Here is a 26,434-nt window from a genome sequence, read left to right as displayed (position 1 = left end):
TTGCAGGGGTACTGCTAAGCAGAAATCTTTCCGGATCCAAACTGACGCCTGGGGAATATTCTAAGGGAAGCAATCTATCACTAACTAATGTCTCTTACAAATATATCGTTACACAAGTAGTAAGTTGTGCTTCAGCTTTCCTCATATGATTAGTCTATAAGGTTCGTATAAAGGTGTAAGATTTAAAACGGGTATCTGAATTTGTATACACTGTTGGAAATAGATAATTTTTGCTTTGTATGTAGCGCATAGGATTTTTGATTTTGATTCACTGTTCCTCAAGGATTTGCTGAATAAATCACTTAGTTCTTCATCAATCTTCCTCAATTCAAGCACCTTTTAAATGCATAGGGAATATTTATATATTCTATTTTTTGGCTCACCCATGTAAGGGACATAATATTCTAGTCAAGATCACACTGTGGGAGTTTATCCATTTAGGATACTTGCAGAGTAAAAGATGCTTCCATAGCATCCTAAAGGCAATTCTGATTCCTGTTCTTGGGTAGAATTATAAGCATTCTCCAATCAACTGCCCACGCAAACCACATTGGGCCATGCTTTATGGCAAGTCACCTGAAAACATCACTTTTGACTTTGGTCCTATATCTGGAAGCGCAGTGTGAAGGTGTCTGCCACCATGATCCACAGGCAGCAGGAAATGCCACATTTTGAGAGGAGTCAGGTGGACCTATAGATCTTATTTGAACTTCTAACACTTAGTATGCAAATTTCTATGAAACATTTGTGGGTCTGTTACTGTAGGAATCTGGATCCAGGAAATCCCCAGGTCGTTTACAAAGGCACAAATGATACAACAAATGTTTTCCTTTGTAGTAGTGTGGGCGAGCAGTTAGGCTTATCAGAGAGTAGTGCTAAGTATGTGTTGTACTTCCTGAGGCAATAAATGAGATACACACTCCAGAATAAATCCGAGACCAATTTAGAAGAATAAGTAGTATTGTTTTATGTACATTTTGATACCAAGAGCTTCGTTATCAAGTAAGCACTTCTTTAAGTATGAATTTTTACTGGTAAATAAATTGTTCACTTAAATGTGTCTTTATGCAGCAATGCTTCCCTATTGGAAAAAAGGCATATGTTGCATACAGTTATTTTCGAACGGTTTCTGTGGGTCTCCTTTAGGACTTGGGGTTGTAGGGGCCAAGGCCAAAAGTACCACCAGCAGTTACTCATTACCTGCTCTGGGGTGTCCAGATGCAGAGGTGCTGGTTGGGTTAGTAGCTGTGCATATTACACCAGTAGGAAGAAAGGGGGCCATCTAGAAACAGGCTGCAGAGGGGGAGAAGTCCAGAAGCTCCCATCGGGGGTGTTGCTTGGGTTACAAGGGTCATGGGAACAAGAAAGCAGAGTCAGTTTGTCAGTACCCGGGCTGGGGCACTCGGATGCAGAGTGAAAATGTTGGCTGGGCTATTTGCATCCCAGGGCTTTGCAGTTGTCGGTCTTAGCCGGTTAAGGGTGCAAAATCAGGACAGCTGGGCCACTCTCGAAGTAGGTCTCTGCAGTACTGATGTCCCTCAACGGCTGCTCGGTGTTGGAGTCCGGATTGAACTCTCACAATCTTTGCTTTTTGCAAGGTGTCCAGTACCCTGGGTATTGTTTTTTGTGCTCCAGTTGGTACGGGTGTCTTCTCACTTGGTGGGGGGGACAGAGCTGACCTTCAGGAGCACAGGTGCATCATCCTGGGAGTCTGCTGTGTTGGATTGGTCGGTGACCTGCAACTCGGTGAATCAGACTTTGGGCTTCGGTGCCTGCAGACTACAGGGTTGTAGCTCCTCTACTTCAAGGGTGATTGCTGGCAATTTTTGAATGGCTGGCAGTCACCTGGGGTACTTGGAAGCTGGTCAACTGCAAGACGTGTCGCTTGTCACAATTGTGAAGACTTCGTGCAGGCAGGGTTTGGTGCCAAAAGTCCACAGCCAGTCATCAGTTCTCGCTTTTCTCGTGTCTCTTCTTTGTTTTCTTCTTCTTGATCTGTCGAAACTAGATTCCTAGTGTCAGGTGTGCCACCTAAATACTCAATTTAGAGGGGTTGCCGTGAGTGCCAGGTAGTAGCCATTTAGGGGAGGTACAGGGAGTGTCGGTAGTAGCCAATGGGCTGCTTACCTTTATGGTGTCTACACCCTCTACATGACCACTTCCTGTGGGAAGTGATCATAACCCTGACCCAGAGAACCTAATTCCCCAGAAACGAAGATGTGGGGATTCTAAAAGTTGTGTTCACATCAGGTACATTTGAGGTGGTACTAGCGTGAGAGAACACGCATCCTGACTAGCTAATTTTCCTATGTGTCCTGGTGCCAAAGGGCCTTTGGCAGGGGGTGGCAATTCCCCTGTCTGGGAAAGCCTTGGGTCACATATCAAAGGCAGCAGTGGGCTTTGAAGCCTCCTGCCTTGATATACTGATCACTTAGCCATCCTGCTTAGAGGATATGACATCACCTCCGGCCGGAGCAGGCATTGCTTCTGCCCTCGAGCACTTACTCTCACCTGCAGGGGCTCAGAACCTGTCTGTGGTGGCTATCTAGTTTACATCAGTCAGCCAGCACACTGGTTGTTGGTAGGTTTTCAGGGGGCACCTCAAAGGTGCCCTCTGGGTGCTTGTAATAATAAATCCATTACTGGAATCAGTGTAGGTTTATTATTACGAGATGTTTGATACCAAACATCTCTAGTTTCAGTGAAGCCATCATGTAGCTGGGGGGCTCATAACCACTAGTGTCCAGCACATGTTCTTAGAATAGCTTCCCTGTCTACTGGTAATATTCAAGAATATGCTGATGCAGATATGTCCGCACATGTAGTATAGTGCACCCTGCCTTATTGCTGTAAGGCTTGCTGTAGGGGTGACTTACCTCTACTGCATGCAGTGTCTGCAGGCATGGAACACAGGAGGTGTGCCATATTGTATCTTCACTTTTCTCTACACCATGACACACAGTCTGCAATGGCAGTATGTTGGTGCTGAGGCCCCTTAGGGTGGCACAATGAACGCTGAAGCCCTCAAAGACTCTCTTTAGCCTCCTGGACCTAGGTACCAGGGTACCATCTATTAGGGACTTGCAAGGGGTGCTAAACGTATTGCCAATTGGGGGAACAATTGTACAGTTTTGGGGCAAGAGATCTGGCTCTGGGGACCTGGACAGCAGGAATCCAGTGCACTTCTGTCAACATTGCACCAGATACCAGGCAAAAAGTGAGAGTGACCATGTCAAAAAGGGCACCTTTCTACATTTACCACAGCAGGTGTTAGCACTTCATTATTTTTACGGTCACCTTTTTATCTGCCTGCTAGTACAATTCCTGGAGGTCTTTTTAAGTATTTTAGTGTCCAACCCCTATTACCGTCTATAGTTACCCTTGACAGCTCGATCTTGCTACTCGTGGAAGGTTGATTACCTCATAGGGCCTTTACTATGCCTTTTCTCATCAGACCGTCATTTGAAGAACCAATCAATTACAATTTGTAGTGTAACTTACCGATATTGATTTAAAAAAAATATTCTGTTTGTGCCAGGCCCAACAAATTTAGCAGCTTTTAGTAGAAATATGGATTCACACCATGGAAATTACTGCTTTCTAAAAAATATTTGTACCAAATAACTGGACTATTGGAGTGTTTAATTTTTAAGACTGGCAGTATTTACAGTAAAATCGATTCAGATCCCAAATGTAATGAAGAAGGCAGTGCTATTGTCTAAAGATTAACAATGGCTATCTGAGTTTGCAACGCGCTAATAGCAAATGCTCTGGATCATACTTTATGTGAATCATTTATATATTACATTTCTTGATTTTAACTCAGTTATAATGTTGAAACAAAGTTGTGTTTTTAGAATTGTTTATATCCCCCCCCCCCCCCCCCCTCCAAACAATATTCTGTCCGACTCTTAATTTCTTCCATTCCGAATACAAATCCAGGCATGTTATGGAATCCTGAATGTTCCAGAAGGAAGCTGGCTATGCCGTACCTGCGCCCTGGGTGTTAAGCCAAAGTGCCTGTTGTGTCCCAAAAAAGGTGGAGCAATGAAGCCAACACGTAGTGGAACAAAATGGGTCCATGTTAGCTGTGCTCTCTGGATACCTGAGGTAGGTATTGACTTCCTATAAGGTGATAGTTTATACCATGCTGTGGTACCTCTGAATTGCATGCTGTTGAGCATACAACTTCCGTCTGAGAGGGGAGGCTGCTGAGATTGCCTTTCTTAAAGTAGACTTCTGTCACTAAGTATGGACTTTATGTGAAGCCACTCTTGGTCTGGTACCTCACTTGCTGGCCATCTTCAATACCTTTTACACTGTCACCTTTTATCTTTATCCCAAGACATTTTTCAGATTTCTCTGCATAGTATTTGCTACAGTGTTCTTGCGATCTACTTTCTCTTTTCCAGCATCTTCAATGTTTTCATAGGATTACTGAACATTTGTATTATTTCTGTTTAGTATTGATCTTTTTTTGTCTGTAGCACCCATGCCAACAGCAGGCAGCTTCATAATGTTAGTGTTTTCAAAAATAGTTTATCCTCACAATTTGTAGTCTGAACCCTATAGCAGTGTCTTCACATTTGTATTTAAATGAAAAAGTGAAGACACTACTTAAATACCTGTACCTTATAGTAATTTCATAATGGAATTTTCAGACAGACTATAAGACACAGCATTTCTTTAGTACAGTCTTCAACATATGAACAAAGGACCTACAGTGTCAATGACAGTATAGAAGTAAATCAAAGACAATATGAGAGCTAAGAAACATTATCAGTTTACATAGTAATGAGAAGGTAAATCTTTGGTACCTCGTGGAGAATGACCTGAGGTGGGGATTTGGTGATGACATGTAGCTTGGTTGAATGTTTAGGAGCAAAACCAAAGAAAGAATAACGTATTTGTGAAAGGAATATTCTGTAGCCTTTGTTTCTTCTTTGTGATATGAGGTCTGTCTACAATGTTGTTTGAATCATTAATAGGTGCTTTGTTTGAAGCAGAGGACTGTAAATGTATGTATCCAGTTATATAGGCTATTAGTTCCTCAAGCAGAAACATGAGGAAATTGATTCAACTTCAGTTACTTTTTTGAACTACTACCTGTTTGAGTCTTTATTTCCTTGGGGTCAGTAAATATTTTGAACCCTTCAAATTAGTGATAACACTGTCAATGTGTGAAAGAGTGAGACATTGCTCTGCTCAACTGTCTATGTTGTAATTTGTGGTTGCTCCTAGTGTAGGTGGTAAACCTGGTAGAGAGGATGCTTTAAATTTCACTTCAGGCTCCCACCCCTAAAAAGATGTGACTTTATAGAGGAGACTAACTTCCAACATACAAATGACAGAGGATGTGCCCCTTTCAAAGTGGGGGTATCATACTGGATTATAACACGCACATTACCCTGTGTCATGCAAAGGTTGTCAGGCCCTTACAGCACAAAACGGATGTTCGCTCCACCTGAGGCATGACCACTACGTTTTGTTGGCGTACTGCTCACAGATTTTTATGAAGCAGCAACATGTTGCTCCACTCACGTTCACAAAGCACTACTGTCAAAGAATCCAGTCAAGATCTGAAGCGGTTGCGACGTACTTGTTTGGTAGTTTGTCTCTACTACTTTGATAGTTATAACTCAAGCTTGTAAATCTATGAAAGTTTAAGTGCTGGATAAGAAACAAAGTTGCTTACATGTGCCTACTGTTCTTTAGCTTTAGTACATTTAATAGATTTTCAGGCAACTCCCTTTTCATTCCCTATTCTGTATGACGTCTTGACATATGCACATCTTGATTTGAAAATCTGCTGTGGAAGTTTCTGAGGAATGTGGAGCTCTGTATCACCACCACCTTTGTCAGGGTTCAAGCCACATAGAGAGGTAGAGACATTGCACATAGTGTACAGCTAAAGTAGTGATAAATAAATGTATGTGAATTCTGTAGTTTTTAGGAATTTATTTGAGGATTTTCAACTCAATGACTGGGCATAATAAAAGTATGTCAATATGACAAACTGCTGGAGAACAGTAGTAATAGGTAAGTGACTGTTCTTTAAAGGGTTTTATGTGACACTGCCTGGAAGGAGTCCACTGAAAGTTATAATCTATGACTTCAGCTTTTTTTAAAAAAATGTTTGCATTCATGTGATCTGCAAAATGAAATCTGTATTTTGGTCTGAAGCTCCTATGAGTTGCTTAATTTGAAGTGAAAGTATTGGGGATTGTTCAAACTGTGTATCTAAGGAGGAAGTGATATAGCAGTAATGTAGGGCACTGCAGCCCAGTTAATCTTTAGATTGATATTTAAGAACTAAAATGTTTTCATGAATAATAATTCCTCCTCGTGTCTTAGGTAAGCATCGGCAGTCCAGAGAAGATGGAACCTATAACAAAGGTGTCCCATATTCCCAGCAGCAGATGGGCTTTAGTGTGCAGTCTTTGCAATGAGAAGACTGGGGCTTCCATACAGGTGAGGTTAGGAGCATATAACCATTGCATTGCTGCTGGTTTTCCTGATTTTGTTAAGTGGATATCGATAGGTGTATTTTTAGAAATATTACGTCTTCTCTTTTGATAACACTTTTACCCCTGGTTTATTATGAGGAACAAACACTTGGGGACTTATTTAGCATATGCCGTCAAAACGTGGCTGATATAGTATCCACCGTATTACAAGTGACATAGGCTGTACTGCACTTCTAAGAGAGTGGATGGGCATCATCTACGTTTGTGATGGAGTATTCTGTCTACCGAACCCTAATTAAGGCTGTTAGTCTGTCCATATAGGGATATTCCCGAGTGACCCCTTCCCATTTGCAAAGAGTTTACCACCTCCTTCAAGGTGTCAGTAAAATATTAATGTTTGCAGCTAGAATTCGCTAGCAAAACTTAATACATCCCATTCAGATTCGGTATTTGGAAGCAATGCCCTAAACATAACCCTTCCAAATACCAAATCTGTATGTATTCGCAATTCCAAATTGCGATGCGGTAACATGTTATCACAATTTAGGATTTATACATACGAAAATGTTTCTTTGAGTTCCCAAACATGCCCGTATGGGATGCAAAAAGGTTTGTACATCTAGCTCAACATCTTTATATGAGTTTATCAGAAACAAAATAGTTTACTTTCGTGATGTTTTCTTAATCTAGAATCTTTATTCCCTCCTCAATTTAGCACCGCTAAACTATTTCTGTGGAGCCTTTGCCTAACTAAGAAATCTTTCATCTTTTCGCTTTTGCTCTGCCAGTTTTAGCTGTTCCTACTGTGGCTGAGGAGTCTGAAAATATTTTAAAATGTGCTTTGAGCCATGAAAACCCATGACCTCAAAGTTGCACTACATTGCCTTCATTCACACTCTATTCCAGAATTCTGGTCCGTTTCTCAAAGTAAAAAAACCTTTGATAATAATCCTCTTCAAAGTCACTGCTTGTCCACTCAGAGAAACCTTCATTTGCGGTCTTTCTTCTGTTCTCCCCTGCTTGACAGTTGGTCTAGCATTCCTGGTACCCACCAATGCGGGGACATTATGCCCCATACGGGTACCTAGCAGATCTGTATGTTTGGGTAGGTGGACTGGGATAGTATTGGGAGAATGTTCCCTTGTTACTCTTTGCCACCTGCTGTCACCCCAATGAGTATTGCTTCCGATTCCTTGGTCTCCTCTGCCCATCACTCCTGCTTCATTCCCTGTTGGCTCTGCCAGTCTACTCAGTCAGTGCCTTCCACATCACTGAAATTCTTTGTACCATACCTGCATCCACACAACCCATTTGACTTTCCCAATTGCCAAGAAGACTCATACCTACCAGTATACCCAAAGCGACAGAACACAATCACATCAGTCCCCTCTTACCTGATAAAATAACCCACAGCTGTCACATGGGTTGTGCCCTGCTTGCTGTCCTCATCATTTCCATTTGCTGGAGCACCAGGTAGTTAGGCCCTTTTAGGGCAGAGGCTCGACTCTGCTAACACCCAATCTCCCTGCCTGTACAAATGCTGCACATCTTGTTCATGTTGTGTGTGGAGTACACTGCTGCTGTGTTCAGGTGGAACCTGGTCTTTGTGTGTTGCTAGAGCTTGATACAACCTTTTAACATTGCGAGAGGGAATTGAAAGGGACTATGCTCCTTCTTTTTTACTGCTGTCTCCCCGTCTTGAATTTCAGGATCATGTAATATATTTCCTATGACTAGCAAAATCTAGAGCTGACAGTGATATGTTAAAATAAAAAAAAATAAAAAAATAACATGGTACTTAGTCCAAGGTCTTTAAAACACCAACCACGGCTTACGTTGTTTTTTTATTGTGAAATGACAAAAAAGGCTTTAATATGAATGGTCTGTATGTATTTTGGGAAGGGATGGGGGTTAATACGGTCTTTGTGGACCACCACATCATCGATTCAGGCATGTATTTCTCTTCTTGGACATGTAGTGGACATCCCATGATTGCACGGGGAGACTGAGGTCAACGTGTACAAGACTGATTTATTTCAAATTTCTAACCAGCCTTCCTCTATATCGAACAAGTGATCCTTTCCCACAGTCAAATTCCCGTGTCTTTTACCAATTTGTCAGTTAAAGACAGCCCCCTCGTAGGTTTTGTTCAAACTGTGTACCTTTTTGGGTCGAGCCTATAAGGCATCGTGCATGCGCTGCTCTGCGAGGCATACTGTATTGGAGTATGCACTTGAAGCTCCGCCCACACTCCGCCCATATTTGTCATTTGCTTGTGCCACAGTCCTAAATAAATGCTGGCTCTGATTCGTAAATATGCTTGTTAGTTCCTCCTTGGTGCCGTCTTGACTGTATTTGTCACCTTGGCTTGTTACATGGTCTGTGTTATAAGTAGTTGAGCACAATTTTGTTTATTGATTAATGGGGACAATGGCAGCTACTTCTTGTATTTGCAGCGCGCCCACACAGGACAATGGCGGTCGCTTTTCCTATGGAGCGCTATGCCGCTCTGACTTTATAAGTGGCTCCACCCTACCCCCACAGCATTCACAGTACAATGGCCACGTAAAAAATTAATTTCTTTTAAGATGAATGCAGCGCCTGCTTCAGGGACTCTGCTATTGGATTCATTTTTTTTTTTTAACTTAAATGTTGAGTGCGGCGCCCACCTCAAGGACACAGCTCTGTTTCATATATAATATATATATATATATATATATATATATATTTTTTACTTTAATGGTGAGAGCAGCGCCCGCTTCACGGACACCGCACTTTGCAATACAATAGGTCTTGCTTTTGCCAAACTTTGACCTACTGGTATTGTGAACGACAATGCCTTTTAATATTATAAAAGGCATTGCCATTTAAAATGCCAATAGCTCAAAATTTCGCAATGGGGAGACCTATTGCATTGTAAATGCTTGTTACTTTAGTTGCTAGTTGAAACATGTACTTGGATACAATGCATTGATAGACTGCCATCCTGTGGTTCATTTGGCATACTTTATTCTACTAGGCGTTATTTAGCTTTTCAAAGATATTTTCTGAATGGACTTCGGACATGCAGTTCCCTGGAAAACATTTATTTATTTATTGGGCGTGAGAGCAGTGTAACTTAGTTGTTTACCAGTACCCTTTTCGTTTAAGTTGACTTTTCAGTGAGCTTTAGTCATTTATTTTTGTTTTACTTTTGCTATGTAGTCTAGTACCACTGAATGTGTAGGTGCCTCGTTGACACGTGGTTTCCATAGAAGTAGACTGTATGACTTGCACAAGCATGACACATTACATAGAGTCCTTTAACGTTTTGCACCAGTGAACAAACTCCATGAATGTATGAAACTGGTAAATGTGAGCATTGACCAGTCAGATATTTCCTACCAGAGCTATCTGCTGTGAATATGAAGCCGAAAGTTAGGGTTGATGTTCAGTTTCGGGGCTGTGTGAAGTTGGCCTCTCAGATTTCACGACTTCCCAACTTTTTTATTTATTAATTTGATAGCATATACATTTGATCCATTAACTTTTTACATGGCGTCAATGCCTGGACACGATTCAACTAAATATGGTTGTTAATATTGTGCAACTATAGTTGTAGGTGTTAATTATACCAGTTGTATGGTATAGACTGGCAGAGATGCACAATTAACTAACGCTTTGACGTGTATTTAATTACATTTTCACGTAGAGCTAGCTAATGGATTATATAGGATTTCTATGTTTGCAGCTAGACTGAGGTGTAATCACTCTTCTTTCACATTTCTGAATCGGAATTTTCTGTGCTGTTTTCAAATTCTTTTGCAGAGTAGGTGTTCTGGATTTCTGGTGGGAGGAAGCTTTTGTGCAGTGCACCTAAGATGTGGAAAGATTGTAACAGTGGCTTGGATGTATCTATAAAGTTGAGGTAGGCATACCATAGTTTTTGAGCAGATGGGTGTTGGTCTGGAATGTCAGAGAGCTAGTCTCCAATCAGACAATTTAATGCTTTAAAAACAAACTTCAGGAACTTGTGTGTGACGTAGCTGATGGCAGTGAGCCAGCTGACTGATTGGCGGTATGGCTTAGGTGGGGTATGCTTGGGTAAATTATACAGTGTTTGGATTTGAAGGTTTATGGTTCTATCTAGGTTAGTGAAAGAGTATTGTGGAGTGCATCTAGACCATTTGAGTAATCCAGTATACTGAGAAACAGAGTTGATTAGTGTTTTGGCTCTGTTAAATAGTTTGTGTGTTTGTATCTTGCATATATTCAGTTTGTGGGAACATGTTGCAGTAGCTGTGTTGGTAACAAAGGCTTCCATTTTCATTGCTGGGCTGAAATGAACTCCTGTATTGGTGGTTTGTAACACAGATCTCAGAAAGCAGGTTGAGTGGATGGAGTCTGTAAGAGAAAGGGATGCTGTTGAAGAAGCCAAGTTCATGATTTCCGTTTTATAGGAGGTCAGCATAAGCAACTATAATGATAGTCAGTATCTTATCTTTGCAAAGAAGCTTGTGGTGTGTGACTGGAGGTGCTGGGTAACTGTAGAAAAGGATTTGGGTATTGCCTGCATGAAGGGGAATAGAAAAACTGAATGAGGAGATACTGTCGCTGAGGCTGAAGAAGCAGAGTGAAGACAGTGAAATGCCCGGGAAAAAGGCTGGAGGGGCACTTACTGGTAAAGGGTGGATGCTGATGTCTTTGAGTTCCATGCATCTGAGAATTATCGTTTGGAGTGGTATGTGGTGAGCCAAGCTAGTAAATGTCTAGTGGTTTTAGAGAGGAGATAGCATGGTCAACAGTATTGAAGGTGGTTGATCGGCCCAGAAGAAAGGAGGAAAGTTGCTTGTAATGGGCAGTGTTGATAAAAGGTACAGAGTCAGACAGGAAGGGAATATTTTAATTTAGGGTTATTGGAGCAAAGGTGGTAAGTGTTAGGTGATTGAAGAAAAATCATTCCAGTCTCTTGGAGGGGGGGGGGGGAAGAGAAGTTGACATACTGACCAGCATTTGTTTTTTTTTGGGGGGGGGGGGGGGGGGTCAGCAGTATTTTTCTCTTATAAGAAATAGAAACACTGCAAATGTGAAGCACAGCAAGTTAAATATGTGCCATTTGTGACTTAACAGCTGGATATGTTGGACAGAGAACAATGCGGGCTGTAAGGGCTAGATATTTGATAGTTTGAGGACTGACAGAATTAGATGGTGCCCAAGATGGGTTGGAAGCTTTAATAATGGGAATTAGTTCAGGCAGACATGTTGTGGCCTAATTTGTGAGAGTATAGTCGGGAGAGTTGGGATGTAGTCGTGGTGTAAGAGAGTGGTGGAGCAGTTGTGGATATATTTGAAATGTAGCGAAGTCATTGATAAGAATGGGTCATTTATGAGCTAATGTTTAGAAGAGATTTGCTTTTTTTTTTAATATATATATATAAAGTGAGACATGGGTGAGGTTGAAGTGAGGTGATAATGCGTGTTAACATTTTTCTGACTTATTTAGAATGATCAAATGTTTTTGTGATGGCATGGAGTAAATGCACAATAGGAATCTTGGTATGTTGTCTCGGATGTATTCACACCTGGTGTGTTTTGAGTCTCTCACTACTGTTGCGAAGGAACGCTAAAGCTGCAGGTTACCAGAGCAATACAAGGTTTCAAGCAAGAGTACTTCCAAGAGGTGGCATTAAGGTTTCATTCAAGATGCAGACATTCCATCTGATGCACATGTATCTGGAACACAATCAACCTCTCTAAAACCATCCTACTGTTTGCCCTGTAAAGGGAAATATTCAATTATATAGCTGCTGCTGAATCTACTTAGTCGCCTCATTTAAAACTATGGCCCTTTAATGAGTGCTTTATGCAGTGCTCACTTAATATCCTCTACCGCTAGGTATGCTTTGTACATCTCATGATCTCAAACGTTCTAGACAGAGAAGATTGTTGAAGTGAAAAAGTGTACTTGCATGTCGCCTTTTGTAAACCACTGTTAGTAACTAAATTTCTCTGGTAGGGGATTTCCGTGTATAGTCATAATCATGTGAATAGTCCCGCCCATGTGCGTGGACCCCGGAGCACTTCATTAGATATATCTTAAGTTGTCATCTTCTGCCTTTCTTCAGGAAGGCCTGTAAGGACACTTAAGAGATAAAAATACAAAAATGCAGCCTAAGAAACTAGGCTACACTGGCCATTACTTCATCTTGAAGTGAAAAAGATAGCCAGTTTAACTTTAAGTTTAGTAATTTACTGAGTTTTACACCTAGAAAACTCTCCTTCACAAAACTCCTTTTTCATGCTAGAGATCAAAGGAATGGATAGAGAAGCCCCCTTTTATGGTATTTCATAAAAATTAGTGATTTTTTTCTGGACCTTTAGCAGTTTCACTCAACGTCTTTGGCCTTTGGCTAACTACTGCTGTAGTTTTTTGGCAGAATTTATGCTGTTTTCTTGTCAAAATGCCATCTCTATTTGACAAGTGCCCTGAATGCGGTAGGAAGAAGGCCAAGTCGGATTCCCACAGAGTCCGTATCCTGTGTTTGCCTGTGTCCCATGTTTCTGACACCTGTGCCATTTGTAAGACCTTTTCCAGGTGCACCCTATGTTACAGGGAGAGGATTCGGATCCAAGGAATGGAGCAGAGGAGACAGAAGGCAGCAGCTTCAGCCTCTGGGAAAGTTGATCTGGCAGCTTTGACTGCTTATAGGAAATGTCCTTCACAAACTTCCTTTTTTTAAATCCCAGTCATCAGAGACTTTCTTGAAGAATTGAAGAAAGTGTTTCCTCCCATCAGGCGTCCTTCGCCTCCCTGGGAGTTGAATGTAGTCCTTTCACGACTAATGAAGGAACTGTTTGAACCCATTCATAAGGCTTCTCTTCAGCATCTGTCCTGGAAGACGGCTTTCCTTGTGGCCATTACGTTGTTGTAAAGAACTTTATACAGTCTTTCATTCCTCTAAGGTAGTTATGAGGATGCAACCTAAGTTCTTTCCTAAAGTTGTGTCGGGGTTTCATGTAAACCAGACTATTACATTACCTACTTTTTTCAAAATCCATCTTCTCCTGCGTAGAGGTCACTGCATTCTCTTGACGTTAGGAGAGTCATGAAATTCTATTTAGACTAAACTAAGGATATCCGTAGAACAGACCAGCTATTTGTAAACTATGGCTCAGTTCGAACTGGTCTAGCTACCTCTAAGCAATCCATTTCTAGGTGGATTGTTTCATGTATTCAGCTGTGTTATCAAAAAGCAAACAAACCTTTGATTAGTAAGCCTAGGGCTCACTACTAGAGGTAAAGCAGCTACTGCGGCTTTACTTCGTAATGTACCTATTTCAGAAATCTGTAAGGCTGCCACTTGGAAGTCAGTCCACACATTTACTAAGCACTACTGCCTTGATACTGATGCTAAGTCAGATGCTCAGGTTGAACAGGCTTCACTTCGAAATCTATTTGCTGAATAGTGCGGTTGTTCTCTGTTCTGCCACCGCTGGTGAGTTGTTTTGGGGATGGGCCTGCTAGTCTATTCACATGATTATGACTATACACGGAATTCCCCGACAAGAGAAGGAGTAGTTTGTTATCTGTAACTCCCGTTCTCTTGTAGTGGTATTTCCGCGATAGTCATAAGAAACCCGCCCTCCTCCCCGGTTGCAGATACAGATGTTCTCAAGACTCAGCAGGCGCTGCTTATTTACGCCTTCAAAACAAAACTGAAAGTAAATGCCTCTGGCTGTGCCTCATGGGAAACCAGGGGTCTCTGGAGACTCTTAAAGGCACTGTACCCATTTGCAGACACATAGTGACAGCCTATGGGGGCTTCTCTATCCATTCCTTTCATCTCTATCATGAAAAATGAGTTTTGTGAAGGAGAGTTTTATATATGTAAAACTCAGTAAATTACTAAACTTAAAGTTTAACTGGCTATCCTTTTCACTTCAAGGTGAAGTAATGGCCAGTGTAGCCAAGTTTCTTAGGCTGCATTATTGTCTTTTTATCTCTTAAGTGTCCTTGCAGGCCTTCCTGAAGAAAGGCAGAAGATGACAACTTAAGAAGATACATCTAATGAAGCGCTCCAGGGTCCACGCACATGGGCGGGACTATTCACATGATTATGACTATCACGTAAATAACCCTACAAGAGAACTGGAGTTACAGGTAAAAAACTACTCCATTCAAATTATGTCCTCCTGTAGGTGATCATGAGCTCAGAGGTATTTTATCCAGATCTTTTTTTCAAACGCTAAATCATTTGAAGATTTTAATTAGCAATAATTTGTTGCCAGTATTGAGACCTGCTATTTCTATAAATATGAGGCCGGTCAGTTCAAGGAAAATGGAGGCTGCAGTCCTGGGTACAAGGAAGGTTATTCATCCTTTTCTGTTCCCACAGTAAAAGGTCAGATTGACATGCGCAGGGATAGTTAGTAGATATAGGTCTTATGAAGAAGTTAATATAAATTGTTCGCCGTTCATGGGTAGTCTGATTTGAGAGCTTTGTTTACTAGGCATATGCCATCTGTAAGTAACAAAAAAGCATTCTGTAGCGAAGGAGCATAGTTGCTATCCTTTTTATACTAAACATCAAAATCACATTTGTAATGATGCCTATACAAATAGATCAGAAATAGTGAACTACAGAAGTGTGAAATAGAGCCCACTGAGCCACAGCAACTCGTACATACATATGGGTATATAGTAACAGCACGAGCAAATTGTTACTCTGCACCCTTTGTAACAGAAGCTTGGAAGATCTGCTGCTTTGTGTCCCAGGACTTGCTGTTTTCCCCCACTCTTCAACATGTGTGTGCTACATTTAGCTAAATTACCTATCTCCCTCCTAATCCAGTGTTAACTGTATGTCAACAACACTGAGCTGCACAAGTCATCCATCTGGTCAAGTTGCTGCTCTTCAGTACTCTTTCACTAACAAGTTGCTGCTCTTCATTATTCGTTCACTAACAACTTGGTATTGTTTTACTGATGGATGTTATTAAGCTTCCTGAATATAATCCAGGTAAACCGGAACTCCTTAGAACCAGAATTGGTCTGTAAAAAACTATGCTCAAGGTTCTCATTCAGTTTCGTCTAACACTGTACCAAGCCAAGAAATTCATTTGGATGCAGACTTCTTCTTTGAGGCATAGGTATCAAACGTTCTGTATTGTTGATTCCTCACTGATAGTCCTAAATATAGAGTATTCCTGCCAATATGCAGGGACCTCAGAACATTTTTTTTCCATAGTATTGTGGAAATAGATCTTCATTGGAGGCAGACATTTTAAAGGCACAAGAGAGGGGTAAGTCCTCTACTGAACCTATGCATTCTCTGAGAAAAATCTCCTGGTAGAGGAGATAAAGGAGAACAGGTATCACATATTCTATCCCTGTCATTTGACACACTCCTGGAGGTCATGGGAACATCAAGGCATGCTCGATCCGGACATGTTCACTGTCAAAGATCCTGACGGTGTCTAAAGTGGCGTGGAAGATTCGGCTGATGCAAGGACCATTAACAGTAAGGTTGTCACCAAACTATTTTCACCAATGGCAAGCAGATCAGTGTCGAACATTGGCGTTGAGTTTTCCATCAACGTTGAATGCGTTTCCATTGAGACATTCTTCAATTTTTCCATCTTCACTAATAGAAAAACTCTCCTTCACTACACTCATTTCGCCTCTTACAGTGAAACTGCCAAGGAAGGTAAGTGTTGCTGCTCATCTGTTCAGGATCCTTTACCACCTCTGAATCCACCAGTGGAAACAATGAGTATCCCACTTCCTCTCACTCTTTTACTCACTCTAGCAGGAAGTAGTGTACTGAAACACCTGGAAAAGTGGAAACAAATTTAATCAGACAAGTGAGGTTTGCAAATCCTTGAAAAAGGGTATTTAATTCAATTCAAATTGTCTCCCTTGATAATTCCACTGAAAAACACAGAAAGAAGGTAGCATCTCTCCTTTAAAAACAAATATTGTTTGCATTGCAGTTATGACTGCACTCTTAAGAAGACAAAAGATTTGCACGTATATATACCTAGATGACTGGTAATGAAAACTCCTTCACCAGAATAGTCTCAACAGGATTTCTACACCACTTTTTCCCTTCTTCACAGTCTAGGTCCCCATGTTAACTATACAAAATCAACATTGGCTCCGGTTCAATTTGTAGTCTATTTAGGCAGTGCTCTGAGCACAAAAATAGAAGTGTCTTCTTTGGAGGACAGAGTGTCTACCATTTTGAAGAAAGAACAACTCGTACTGCAAGCTCTTTCTCCTATTGCATGTCAGATATTGCCCATACTAGGAAACAATGTCATGAGACTGCCCAAGCAGGACATGGAAAACCAATGGATTCAATACTAGACAATTTGAAAGATGAACTGAAGTGAATGCCACAAACCCGAGAGTCACTCAGTTAGTTGTGCAAGATAAAGAATCGTCTAATAGAAATACGATTTTACTGGAGCCTACCTTCTCAGATCGTAGTGACAGATGTGTCCTTTTCACAAGGGGGAGACCACTTCCAAGATCTGACGATATATGTTTTGTGTTCAAAAAGTACATTTAGCTATCATCTCTACTTAGATAGGACCAGACCAAAGATCTTTTTTCATGATCCCAGATTGAAGAAGACCTTACCTCCAAGACAGCTGCCCTCTCCTTCATGGGAACGCAACTTTGCGGCATCTTAATTATTGGTTCCTTTTTTTTTTTTTAGCCGATCAATAAGACATTATTGCAGTACCTTTTTAGGAAGGTAGCTTTTCTGGTTGTGCTCTAGAAGAGTCATGGAGCTGTCCTCTCTATCCGCTGTTGAACCGTATACTGCATTTCATCACAGTAGGGTAGTTTAAGAACACACCTATATTTTCTCTCCAAAGTTTTCTCAGCTTTTTATATTAATCAATCCATCTCTCTAACACTATTTGTTTTAGGAATCCTTCTACCCCAAGGAAAGAACATTACATTCATTAGATGTAGGATGAGTGTTGACATTTTATTTAGAAACAAACAAAAAGATGCACAAATCTACACATTTTATGCTGCTGGGAGTGTTTTCTTACAACTGTGGTGCAATACGGGTGAAGAGCCACTTTTAAGTTGAGGAGGGAGTCCATGTGTGCCAATAACCTACATATACTGTGACCAAAAACGCAGTTAAAACAAAAGATCTTGAACAGCGTAAGGTGCCTGCTGTTAAATAAAAAAAATTCTAAACTAACTTTGTTGTGGGTAACTGGCTGTCTTAAAGTGAAGAAGATCCTGATGGTAGCCTTTGCCTTCTAGCTCAACCTCCGGGTTGCCCACTCCATGGCGTTTTATTTGTTTGGAGGCCTATGATATGGCTTTATCACTGGTGGATCTCCCTGGTTTTGGCATCAGTCTTGTAAATTCCTGATATGCCACAATGTAAAGAAATATTATATTACAAATGAAGATTATATTTGACCAGTGATGTTAGAAATATGTCAAGTTGCTCAAAATGTTAGCACTTGCAATGTTATGATGTTAAAATCTGTAAGATGTGTAATCACTTGCATTTGATCCTAATGTCTATTTTGCCTTACTCATCACATATCCGAGTGTGTACCCAAGGTATTGTGAGCAAGTTAAAGTTGTCAATTGTTTCACCAGATACTTAGGAGGTTTAAGACTGATGTATTTAAATAATCTATAGACGCTATTTTAAGGACCTCTCTGTACAAGGATGGGGGTCTACTAAATAAATCATTGTTGGATGCATAAGTGCTCTGCATAGATTTTCAGCCTTTACTGTATTGTATAGATTTTATTGGAAAATAATGGTACCCGCTAAGAGGGATATGCTTGTTACTCTATTCTGCATTTGTACCTATCAGTGAGGATCCTATGATGCAGAAGGGAATGTTCCTTAATTGTAATTCCAGCTATGCACTATAGAAATTCATTCAAGTTATATAAATTCACCCTCCTTCACAAATACCAGTACTTTCCATCTGAAAGAAACACGTTTGTAATAGATTCCTTACCTTAGAATTACCCCCAGGCGTCAGACTGGATCCGGAAAGTTTTTGTCAGCAGTACCGCTGCAAGTCGAAAGGTGGCATTGTGCGACTCCGCTCCGTCGTTGGCGTCTTGGTCACCAAGATGGCGTCGCGGCAGCCACTTAGACGCCACCCTCGCGCATTGACGTCAGTTATTTGTTTTTCCGTGCCAGCAAGCGCAGATCCGCAGAGAGAGATACCCCCAGTCACTTTTTGACTGAGTTTTTTCGAGGCCTTTTGTCTCTATTTTCGAGTCGACCGACTCCTGATGCAGTAGGGATGCCCGGTTTCAAGTCCTGCGGGGACTGTAATTACATGATGTCGGTTACGGACCTGCACCACGTGTGTCTTTACTGCCTGGGATGCGACCACGACCCCAAGTTGTTCCCTGACAGCTGGGCCATGGCGCCGAAGACTTTGCGGGAGCGGTCCCGAAAGTTGCTTGAATTCCAGCAGTCGGCTCTGCGCCGCTCAAGGTCTCGTGGGAGGTAGAGGGACCGGTCACGGAGCCACCAACATCGTTAATCGGGATCGAAGTCTTCGCACTCGGGGTCAGGTAAGACGAAGCATTCCAAGAAGTCGAAGAAGCGCCATCGCTCTCTGACTTCCCCTCGCCTGTCCCGGCTGAGGGTGCGGGTGGGGCCTCCCCTGCAGCTCTGTCGTCAGCGCGCGAGGGCGTTGTCTAAGTAGCTGCCGCAACACCATCTCGGCGACCACGACGCCACCTTCCGATGCGCAGGGGTACTGCTGATGAAAACTTTCCGGATCCTGTCTGATGCCTGGGTAAGGAATCTATCCCTAACTAATATTTCTTACAGATCTATCGTTACGGAAGGTAAGCAACTTGTACTGTAATATAATTAAAATTATACTTTTCCGTTTAAAAATAACTGAGTCTGTGAGGAAAACTACATGTGCGGTGCATGTTGTGAGAGGGAAGCCGCAGAGCCCTTAAAGAAGCGGTGTTGTCTTTTGGACCTGATTCACTGAAGCCTAGCATGCATTCTTTTTCTTCATTTTTCTCCACTGAAATACAAGTTTGCATGTAGCTTTTTTTTATTTTCTCAATTGGTTATTCCAATGAGAAGCTCAGAAAAAACCTTTCTGCTTAGCGCCATGCAAGTGACAAATGAATGACTTTAATATGTCTGCTTCCAAAGAAGAGGTTGTTCTCTATACTATGCAGAAGAAGTGTTCCATGGTCCTCGTACATTTGGTAGAAATATTCAGCATTTGGGATTCCTACAATGCTGAACTGGAATTACAAGTAACATTTGCATACTAGCACGTGTCTTTGACAGATCAAACTTCTAAAGAAAACGTTTACTGTTTATCAATAAAGAACATCGTTTCCATACTCCTTGTTTAGTCTCACCTTGACAATGGCAGGGAGATATATCTCGCTCTTTTAAACTAACTGATAAAAAGATTACAACTTGCAAAAAAGGAAGTTGCCAGACTCCTACTTGTGACCAGAATAAGAGATCATACTACTCCCTTCCTTCGAGATCTTCCGGGGCTCTTGATTTGTCAATACATTCTACTAAAAGAGCTTGTTCATCATGTATTATTCAACACTTATTCTGGCTTCATGGAAGCTAATTGTTTGCCCTGCACATTGTAACGCACCCTTTGATCAATATGATAATGGCTACTTTAAATCATAGGAAAAAGTATTTTTGGTTTGGTGATGGGTCTTTTTCTGTAGCTTCAGAAAAAACTTGAAATAATCTCACAATTGAGATCTGGTAATTTTCCACCATTCAGTCTTTTCCACGGACAACTGAATTCTCAGCTTTAGTTTCTGGAAACTTGTGGGGTTTCTTTTCTTTCTTCTGTAGGTTCAGTAATTTCCCCTCCGCATATGTTGAGTAAATCATGTGATCTTATCTTGGAACAGCAATCCTGAAACGCATCATGTTGTAGCTGTGCAGCAATACTTAAATAATGTGTTAGTTTACAAAGTTGAGATCTCATTTCTTTCTCTGACAGACATCTGAGACGCATCAAACTATTACTGTTTCCTGAACTGTGGACATGTTTTTACTCTTGTGTGTAGACCCAAAACATTTAGGTTGAAGAAGGGTTTAGGTGTTTGCAATTTTTTTATTAGTAAAAGCCTTTGTGTTCTTCCTTAAATATGCATCCAACTTTGTCATATTTTACCTGGTGGGATGCCCTGGCGTTGCACAGTAAAAACGGACCAGGAAACTATGTATAGACCATAGTTTGCATATAAGGAAAGGCATTAACTGCTAAAGTCTTGTGGCAAGTGAGGCAGATAATGGTGAGATGTGTAAAATGAACAGTTGTTTAACGTCTGGGTATTGCTTCATCTCAGTATCGACGTTAATCCGTAAAAATCAGATCTAAAAGCAGTACTTGTAAAATCAAATCTTAAGAGTAGGAGAGAAGAGACTTGTGAAACAAAAAAACTGATGTCAGAAAATTTTAACAAATCCCACATAAAGGGGAAAAGGGTACAACAATTGTATTTTTGGAGAATTGGAAATATTAAGCATACAACAAGCAGATACAGTTAAACCTTCACGGCCTTTGTATTGATAAGACTTAAAAGCAAGATCCTGCGACTATGCAGTTAAAAACTAAATTAGTAGGTTACATTGATGTGATTTGTGGTGGTTGAACACCAGAATACAAAACAAGCATATATCTGATATAAAGACGTCTAGCCGTAGATTCCTTACCTTAGATTTCTCCCCAGGAGCCGCACTGGATCTGGAATTTTTTCAGCAGTACCCCTGTGCGTCTGTAGAAGGCGTTGTGCGACTCCATACCGATGTCGTCCACGTATGCAACATCACCTGAGGCCATATAAGCCCTTCCCGACTTGCTGAAGCCAGTTTCTTTTTCTTTGCGCTTACAACGCAGATCTGGAGAAGCGTTACCTTAGGCTGTTTTTGGTCCATTTTCGTCATTAGAACAGTGTGCTTTTTCTATGCCTTCAGGGTTTAAAACGTGTTGGTCTTGAGGACGGCATTGTCATCCACGAACCTTCACTCCTTTTGTGTGTGGTGCTTGGTAGAGCACCATGACTCTGAGGAGCGCTACTTCTGTTGTCAGCTTTGACCGAAGGCGCTACAGGCACGTCGGATGAAGCTCCTGCCGGCACGGTTCTCAGTCACTGCACGGTCTGTTTTCAGGCCCTGTCCGGGAGCCGTTTCCGTGGATGTCACACTCCATCATAGTTCCTCAGTAAGTGTTGACGCCAGAGGTCGAAGTTGCGGCATCTCCCGACTTCACCGCGCAGAGATTTCAATTTTCTGGCCTCCTCCTGCTTGCTAGTTGAGGACTCCGTGCACGAGTTCGCCCCGTGCCTCCCTGCCTACCCTGGAGCCGAGGCGAGACTGACCCAAATGCGAGCATATTATTGCTCTCTGCATGCCATCTTTGGGTCTTCACCTTCCCATAGAGCACCTTTGGGCCCCAAGGAGGTGAGAGGTGCCTTGACTGTGTCCATACAGACGGGTTCAACCTCATTTTGGCCCTCTGGTTCGATGGTCGACTGTCTCTGCACCGGTGCACAGCCCTTCAGGGTTCCCACCTATGGCATCAGTATCCAATCAGCCAAAGACGTAGCAGCGCAGATCAACACCATGCCACTTTCCCTTTCTGACGTCGAGGCATTGCCAACTCTGCCCCGGTCAACGTCGAGTGCGGAGCAAGTGGTGCCACTTATCTCGGACACCTTTCTTCCGCTTTCTGTGAAGCCCTCCAATTTCTTTCCTTCTAAAGAACTGTTTAGGAGGTGATGGGGACAAGTCGGGGTTTCTACACCCCATATCTGATGCTGCACGGCCTCCTATGGATAGCTGGCTGACTGAATTGGGCGAAGCTAGTGGATTAGAGTCTGCCCTAGCCTTGGGCCTTCTTTCCCCTCCTGGTCTTGCTACAGAGGCTGATATGCTAAGGCGAGTTTCTCTGATTCTGGATTTAACTCTTCCTTCTGTAGAAAAATCTACTGATCCCCTAATTGGCGTTCTCCATCTGGGCCAAACAGGAGTGGAGCCGGTGCTTTCCTATAATGACGTTCCCTGGTGATCTGCCCTGTCTCCTCTGGCACCCTACTCATAGTTTGGTGGTACTGGTTGCTTCGGCCTTGCATGATATCGCCTCTCTTCCTCATGTTCTGTGAGACCGATTCCAGGAGACAGAACGATTGTGGTAAGCGTATCTTCTCCTCCACAAGTTCTACTTCGAGCTTCATTTATACATCTTGCGTTCTTGGATACTTTTCCCATACATTGTGGTGTTCCTTAACACGTCTGTTGCTATCACTTCTGGACGATCCCCGGAGCAAGGTTACCCTATTGATCCAAGATGGCCTACAGGTGCTAAATGAATCATTAGAAGTTGCATGGATACCACTGATTTGGCAGGTGGGGCCATGGCTTCTTCAGTAACGCTACATCATCCTGCCTGGCTACGAACATCCGCCTTTTTGGAGGCTGTTCAGATCAGTTTGCTTGACATGCCTTTTGATGGCACCCACCGTTCTGGTGCTCATGCTGACTCTGCTTAGCGCAGTTTTCACGACAGTCTGTGTGGAACAGAAACTTAGCTCTGCTCTTGCTCCTGTTTGTCCACCCGTTTCAGTTTGTTTGGGGGACCTGGTCCTTGATTTCTTTCTCGATTGACCATTCCATGGCAGTGTCCATGGTTCTCTATCCCACCTACTGGTGACAACCGGTGTGGTATTCCTGCTTCCTGCAGGTATTATTCTTATGCTTCTTACACTGTCGATGACAGGTTATGGTTCCTTTAGGACCCTACATGGGTTTAACACCTGTTACATAGGTGTTCTGTTACCTTGACTATGGGCTCCATGCTCAATAGATTGTTTTTCTATATTATTCTTTACTCGCACGAGAATAATTACCTGCGTTGCATGCTCTTTAGGGCATCTCTGTAGGTTGTATTCACTACTTATGAGAGCCACTTGTGGCCTAGAATTCACGAGCTCTGACTACCAACCTAACTGCTGGAACTTTTTACCTCATCACTTCACGTTGATAAATAACATTTAGCATCCCTTGTAGGGACCGTTCACTTTTTTTCCCTGAGGGAGTTTCTATATAGCCTGTTCAATGAGATCCCCCTTCTCGTGAACCTCTTGTTTCTCCTTGATCTTAGAGAGAGCAACTGATATGCTACCATTCTTGTGTAATTCTGTTTTACCAAAGGCTCTAAATTTCCACTGGAGCAGTGGCACACGTTCCACAGTCTCTACGCTGTTGTCCAAGTTACTGGCATGGCCATTATTTCCCACTAGGACATTCTTTTTTCTGTGTCCTTCATTTCTTTAGTGAGCTTCTCGCGCTTCTTCAGCAGGGCGCACTTTTAATGGGCTACTCTGGTGCATGAGGTTCATTTATTTCTTGTGATTTCACACACAAAAAAAGACTTGCATTTTCTTTTCAGTCCTGCTGATAGTCTTTTTTGTGATTACCTCCACATTCTTTATCTGTGTGGTAGTACTCTTAGTGGTAACCTTTTTTTCTAGCACCGGTCTTGCTGTCCTTGCTCTGACATTTCCTGTTAGGACATCTGTCATACTCGCTTATTGCCTACGGGCAAGTCTTTTTCCCTTATTGCCACAAACACCTCCGTTGTCGGAGTTCATACACACGGGTGGCATCAAGTTGTCTACATTGTTTTCCTTGCAAAGACACTATGTGGTCTCTTTTTGTGTGTTAATGGCTCATCCACCTTTTGGTGGATTCCTTGTTACTTTAATCTGTTCCTAGCACATCATGGTTTCATCCTCTTGGGCTTAGTTTCCTTGTTTGATTGCTGGTCCCCTTTGGTATCTCTCTCCATGGACAACTTTTTATTTTGTTCTGTACAATGTCCTAATATTCTACCCACAGGGGTTAGTCATTAGACCTATGCGTTATCTTTTATTGCTCTGTCGAATATGCCTTACTGTTGGATGATAGGGCTCAATACCTTTTTCAAGGCCTCTATGGGTTAGCCTTCCACCTTGGCCTGCTTCTGGGACTAGTTATGGTCTTGTTTTCTTATACTTTCATTAAGAGTTCATAATCAGTTACCATTGTTTTCAATGTTTGCCGGCTATTTCCTTTGTTGAGGGTTATGATCTCTTTCTCTCCCTCTATCACCCTTTTCTGGTTAGTACCGTTTCTGATTACTCAGCCCATACTACTTATGTTATGATAACTATAACTCGCGCGCCCTCAATCCTCTGCTCATCACGTCCCATATTACATCGCTCAAGACATGGTCAGTGGCATCGCTCTTGACATCACTGATGACATCATCCTTGTGATAGAGTGGCGGTCGCGCTAGTTCTAGTTATCTGAACTAACTATAACGGTGGAATTTCATTGGTTTTTTACGAGTGAAATATCCACCTAACTATAACATGTGTGAAACCTATGGTTTTTTAAGTGAATTTGCAAGGTTTTTTAAATGCTAATTCCTACCTATAACGTGTGTGAAACCTATGGTTTTTTCAGTGAATTTGTACGGTTTTTTAAATGCTAAGTTATGTATGTATGTTTTTTTTATTTTTTATATATTTTTATTTTTCGATAAACTACGTATTAAAATTATTTTTTTTAAATGGTTTTTCACCGTCCGCGCACGGTGCTCGCACCTCTGCGATTTAAAAAAAAATAAATGTTTTTTTTCTGCCTTCGGGGTCCTTCAGGGACCCCCTGACAAAGGCTAGGGGGTCAGGAACTCTCTACCCTGCCCCCTTTTCACGTTCGCCACCTTCCTTTTCCACTCTTGCACTGAAAACAAACAAAATGGCGGCCGACACTTCCTGATTTCGACCGATTCGAACGTTGACTTACATGTAACAACCAATCAGAATTACGCTTGCGCACGTTAGGGTGCGCGGCTATAGATATGTATGTGCTTTTTAACTGCAATTTTCTCAGGAACTACTGAACAGATTGACTCCATATATGCAAAAGGCACATCCCTGACCTGAGGACTACCTCTCTGCCAAATTTCAAGTAATTCTGTTCAGCCGTTCGGGCTGTACCTTCGACTAAAGGTCCTATGGGAAAATGCATGGGGAAAACGCGTTTTGGGACCCCCCTTTTTTCTCGGCCCCCGCTTGACGAATCCCCCCGAGACTTTTAGGGTAGGAGCTGAGCGGAGCACCCCATTAGTTTTGAAAATTTTGCGAAGATTCGTCAACCGGCGCCAAAGTTATTCAAAATAGAATTTTGAGATTTCCTATGGAAACACGGTCCTAACTATAACTATCTACTGGCGACCGCCAGTAGATTATTTATTTTTATATATATATATATATATATATAATCTACTGGCGGTCGCCAGTAGATAGTTATAGTTAGGACCCTCTTACCATAGGAAATCCGCAACATTCTATTTTGAATAACTTTGGCGCCGGTCGACGAATCCTCGCAAAATTTTCAAAATAGGTGGGGCGTTGAGCTCCGCTCCTACCCTGAAAGTCTCGGGGGGGATTCGTCAAGCGGGGGCTGAGATAAAAGGGGGGTCCCAAAACGCGTTTTTCCCATGCATTTTTCCATAGGACCTTTAGACAGAGCTACAGCCCGAACGGCTGAACAGAATTTAATGAAATTTGGCAGAGAGGTAGTCCTCAGGTCAAGGAAGTGCCTTTTTGTAGGTTTGGTGTAAATCTGTTCAGTAGATTCTGAGAAAATAGCCTTTAAATCAATATATATATCTGACCAGCTTACGGTGCGCTTACCGTACGCGTACGGTGACGTGCGCGAGCGCGATTCTGATGGGCCGTTAGATCTTAGTAAACATTCGAATCGGTCGAAACCAGGAAGCGGCGGCCGCCATTTTCTCTCTCGCACTCTGACAGGGGGTTGAAAAACAAAGTGCAAAAACATGTAAAGGGGCTGTTTAGACAGCTCCCAAGCACCTAGCCATGTCGAGGGAGTCCCCAACGATCCCCCAAGTGAAAA

General features: G+C 42.1%; 1 protein-coding gene across 6 annotated transcripts in view; it reads left to right on the top strand.

Moving 5' to 3' along the window:
* The window catches only part of JADE1 (jade family PHD finger 1), a 202,949-nt gene that overhangs the window by 141,752 nt on the left and 34,763 nt on the right, over window positions 1–26,434 (top strand). For all 6 annotated transcript variants that reach the window (XM_085641495.1, XM_085641496.1, XM_085641493.1 and 3 more), the window contains 2 exons: window positions 3,943–4,110; window positions 6,355–6,471. In XM_085641495.1, coding sequence (XP_085497621.1) covers window positions 3,943–4,110; window positions 6,355–6,471 — 285 coding nt within the window. The remainder of the gene's footprint in view (window positions 1–3,942; window positions 4,111–6,354; window positions 6,472–26,434) is intronic.

This window comes from Triturus cristatus, chromosome 2_2 (genome assembly GCF_964204655.1).
Source record: "Triturus cristatus chromosome 2_2, aTriCri1.1, whole genome shotgun sequence".
Lineage (NCBI taxonomy): Eukaryota > Metazoa > Chordata > Amphibia > Caudata > Salamandridae > Triturus > Triturus cristatus.
The sequence above is the reverse complement of the archived record's forward strand: the minus strand, read 5'-3'. Positions and strand labels throughout refer to the sequence as shown.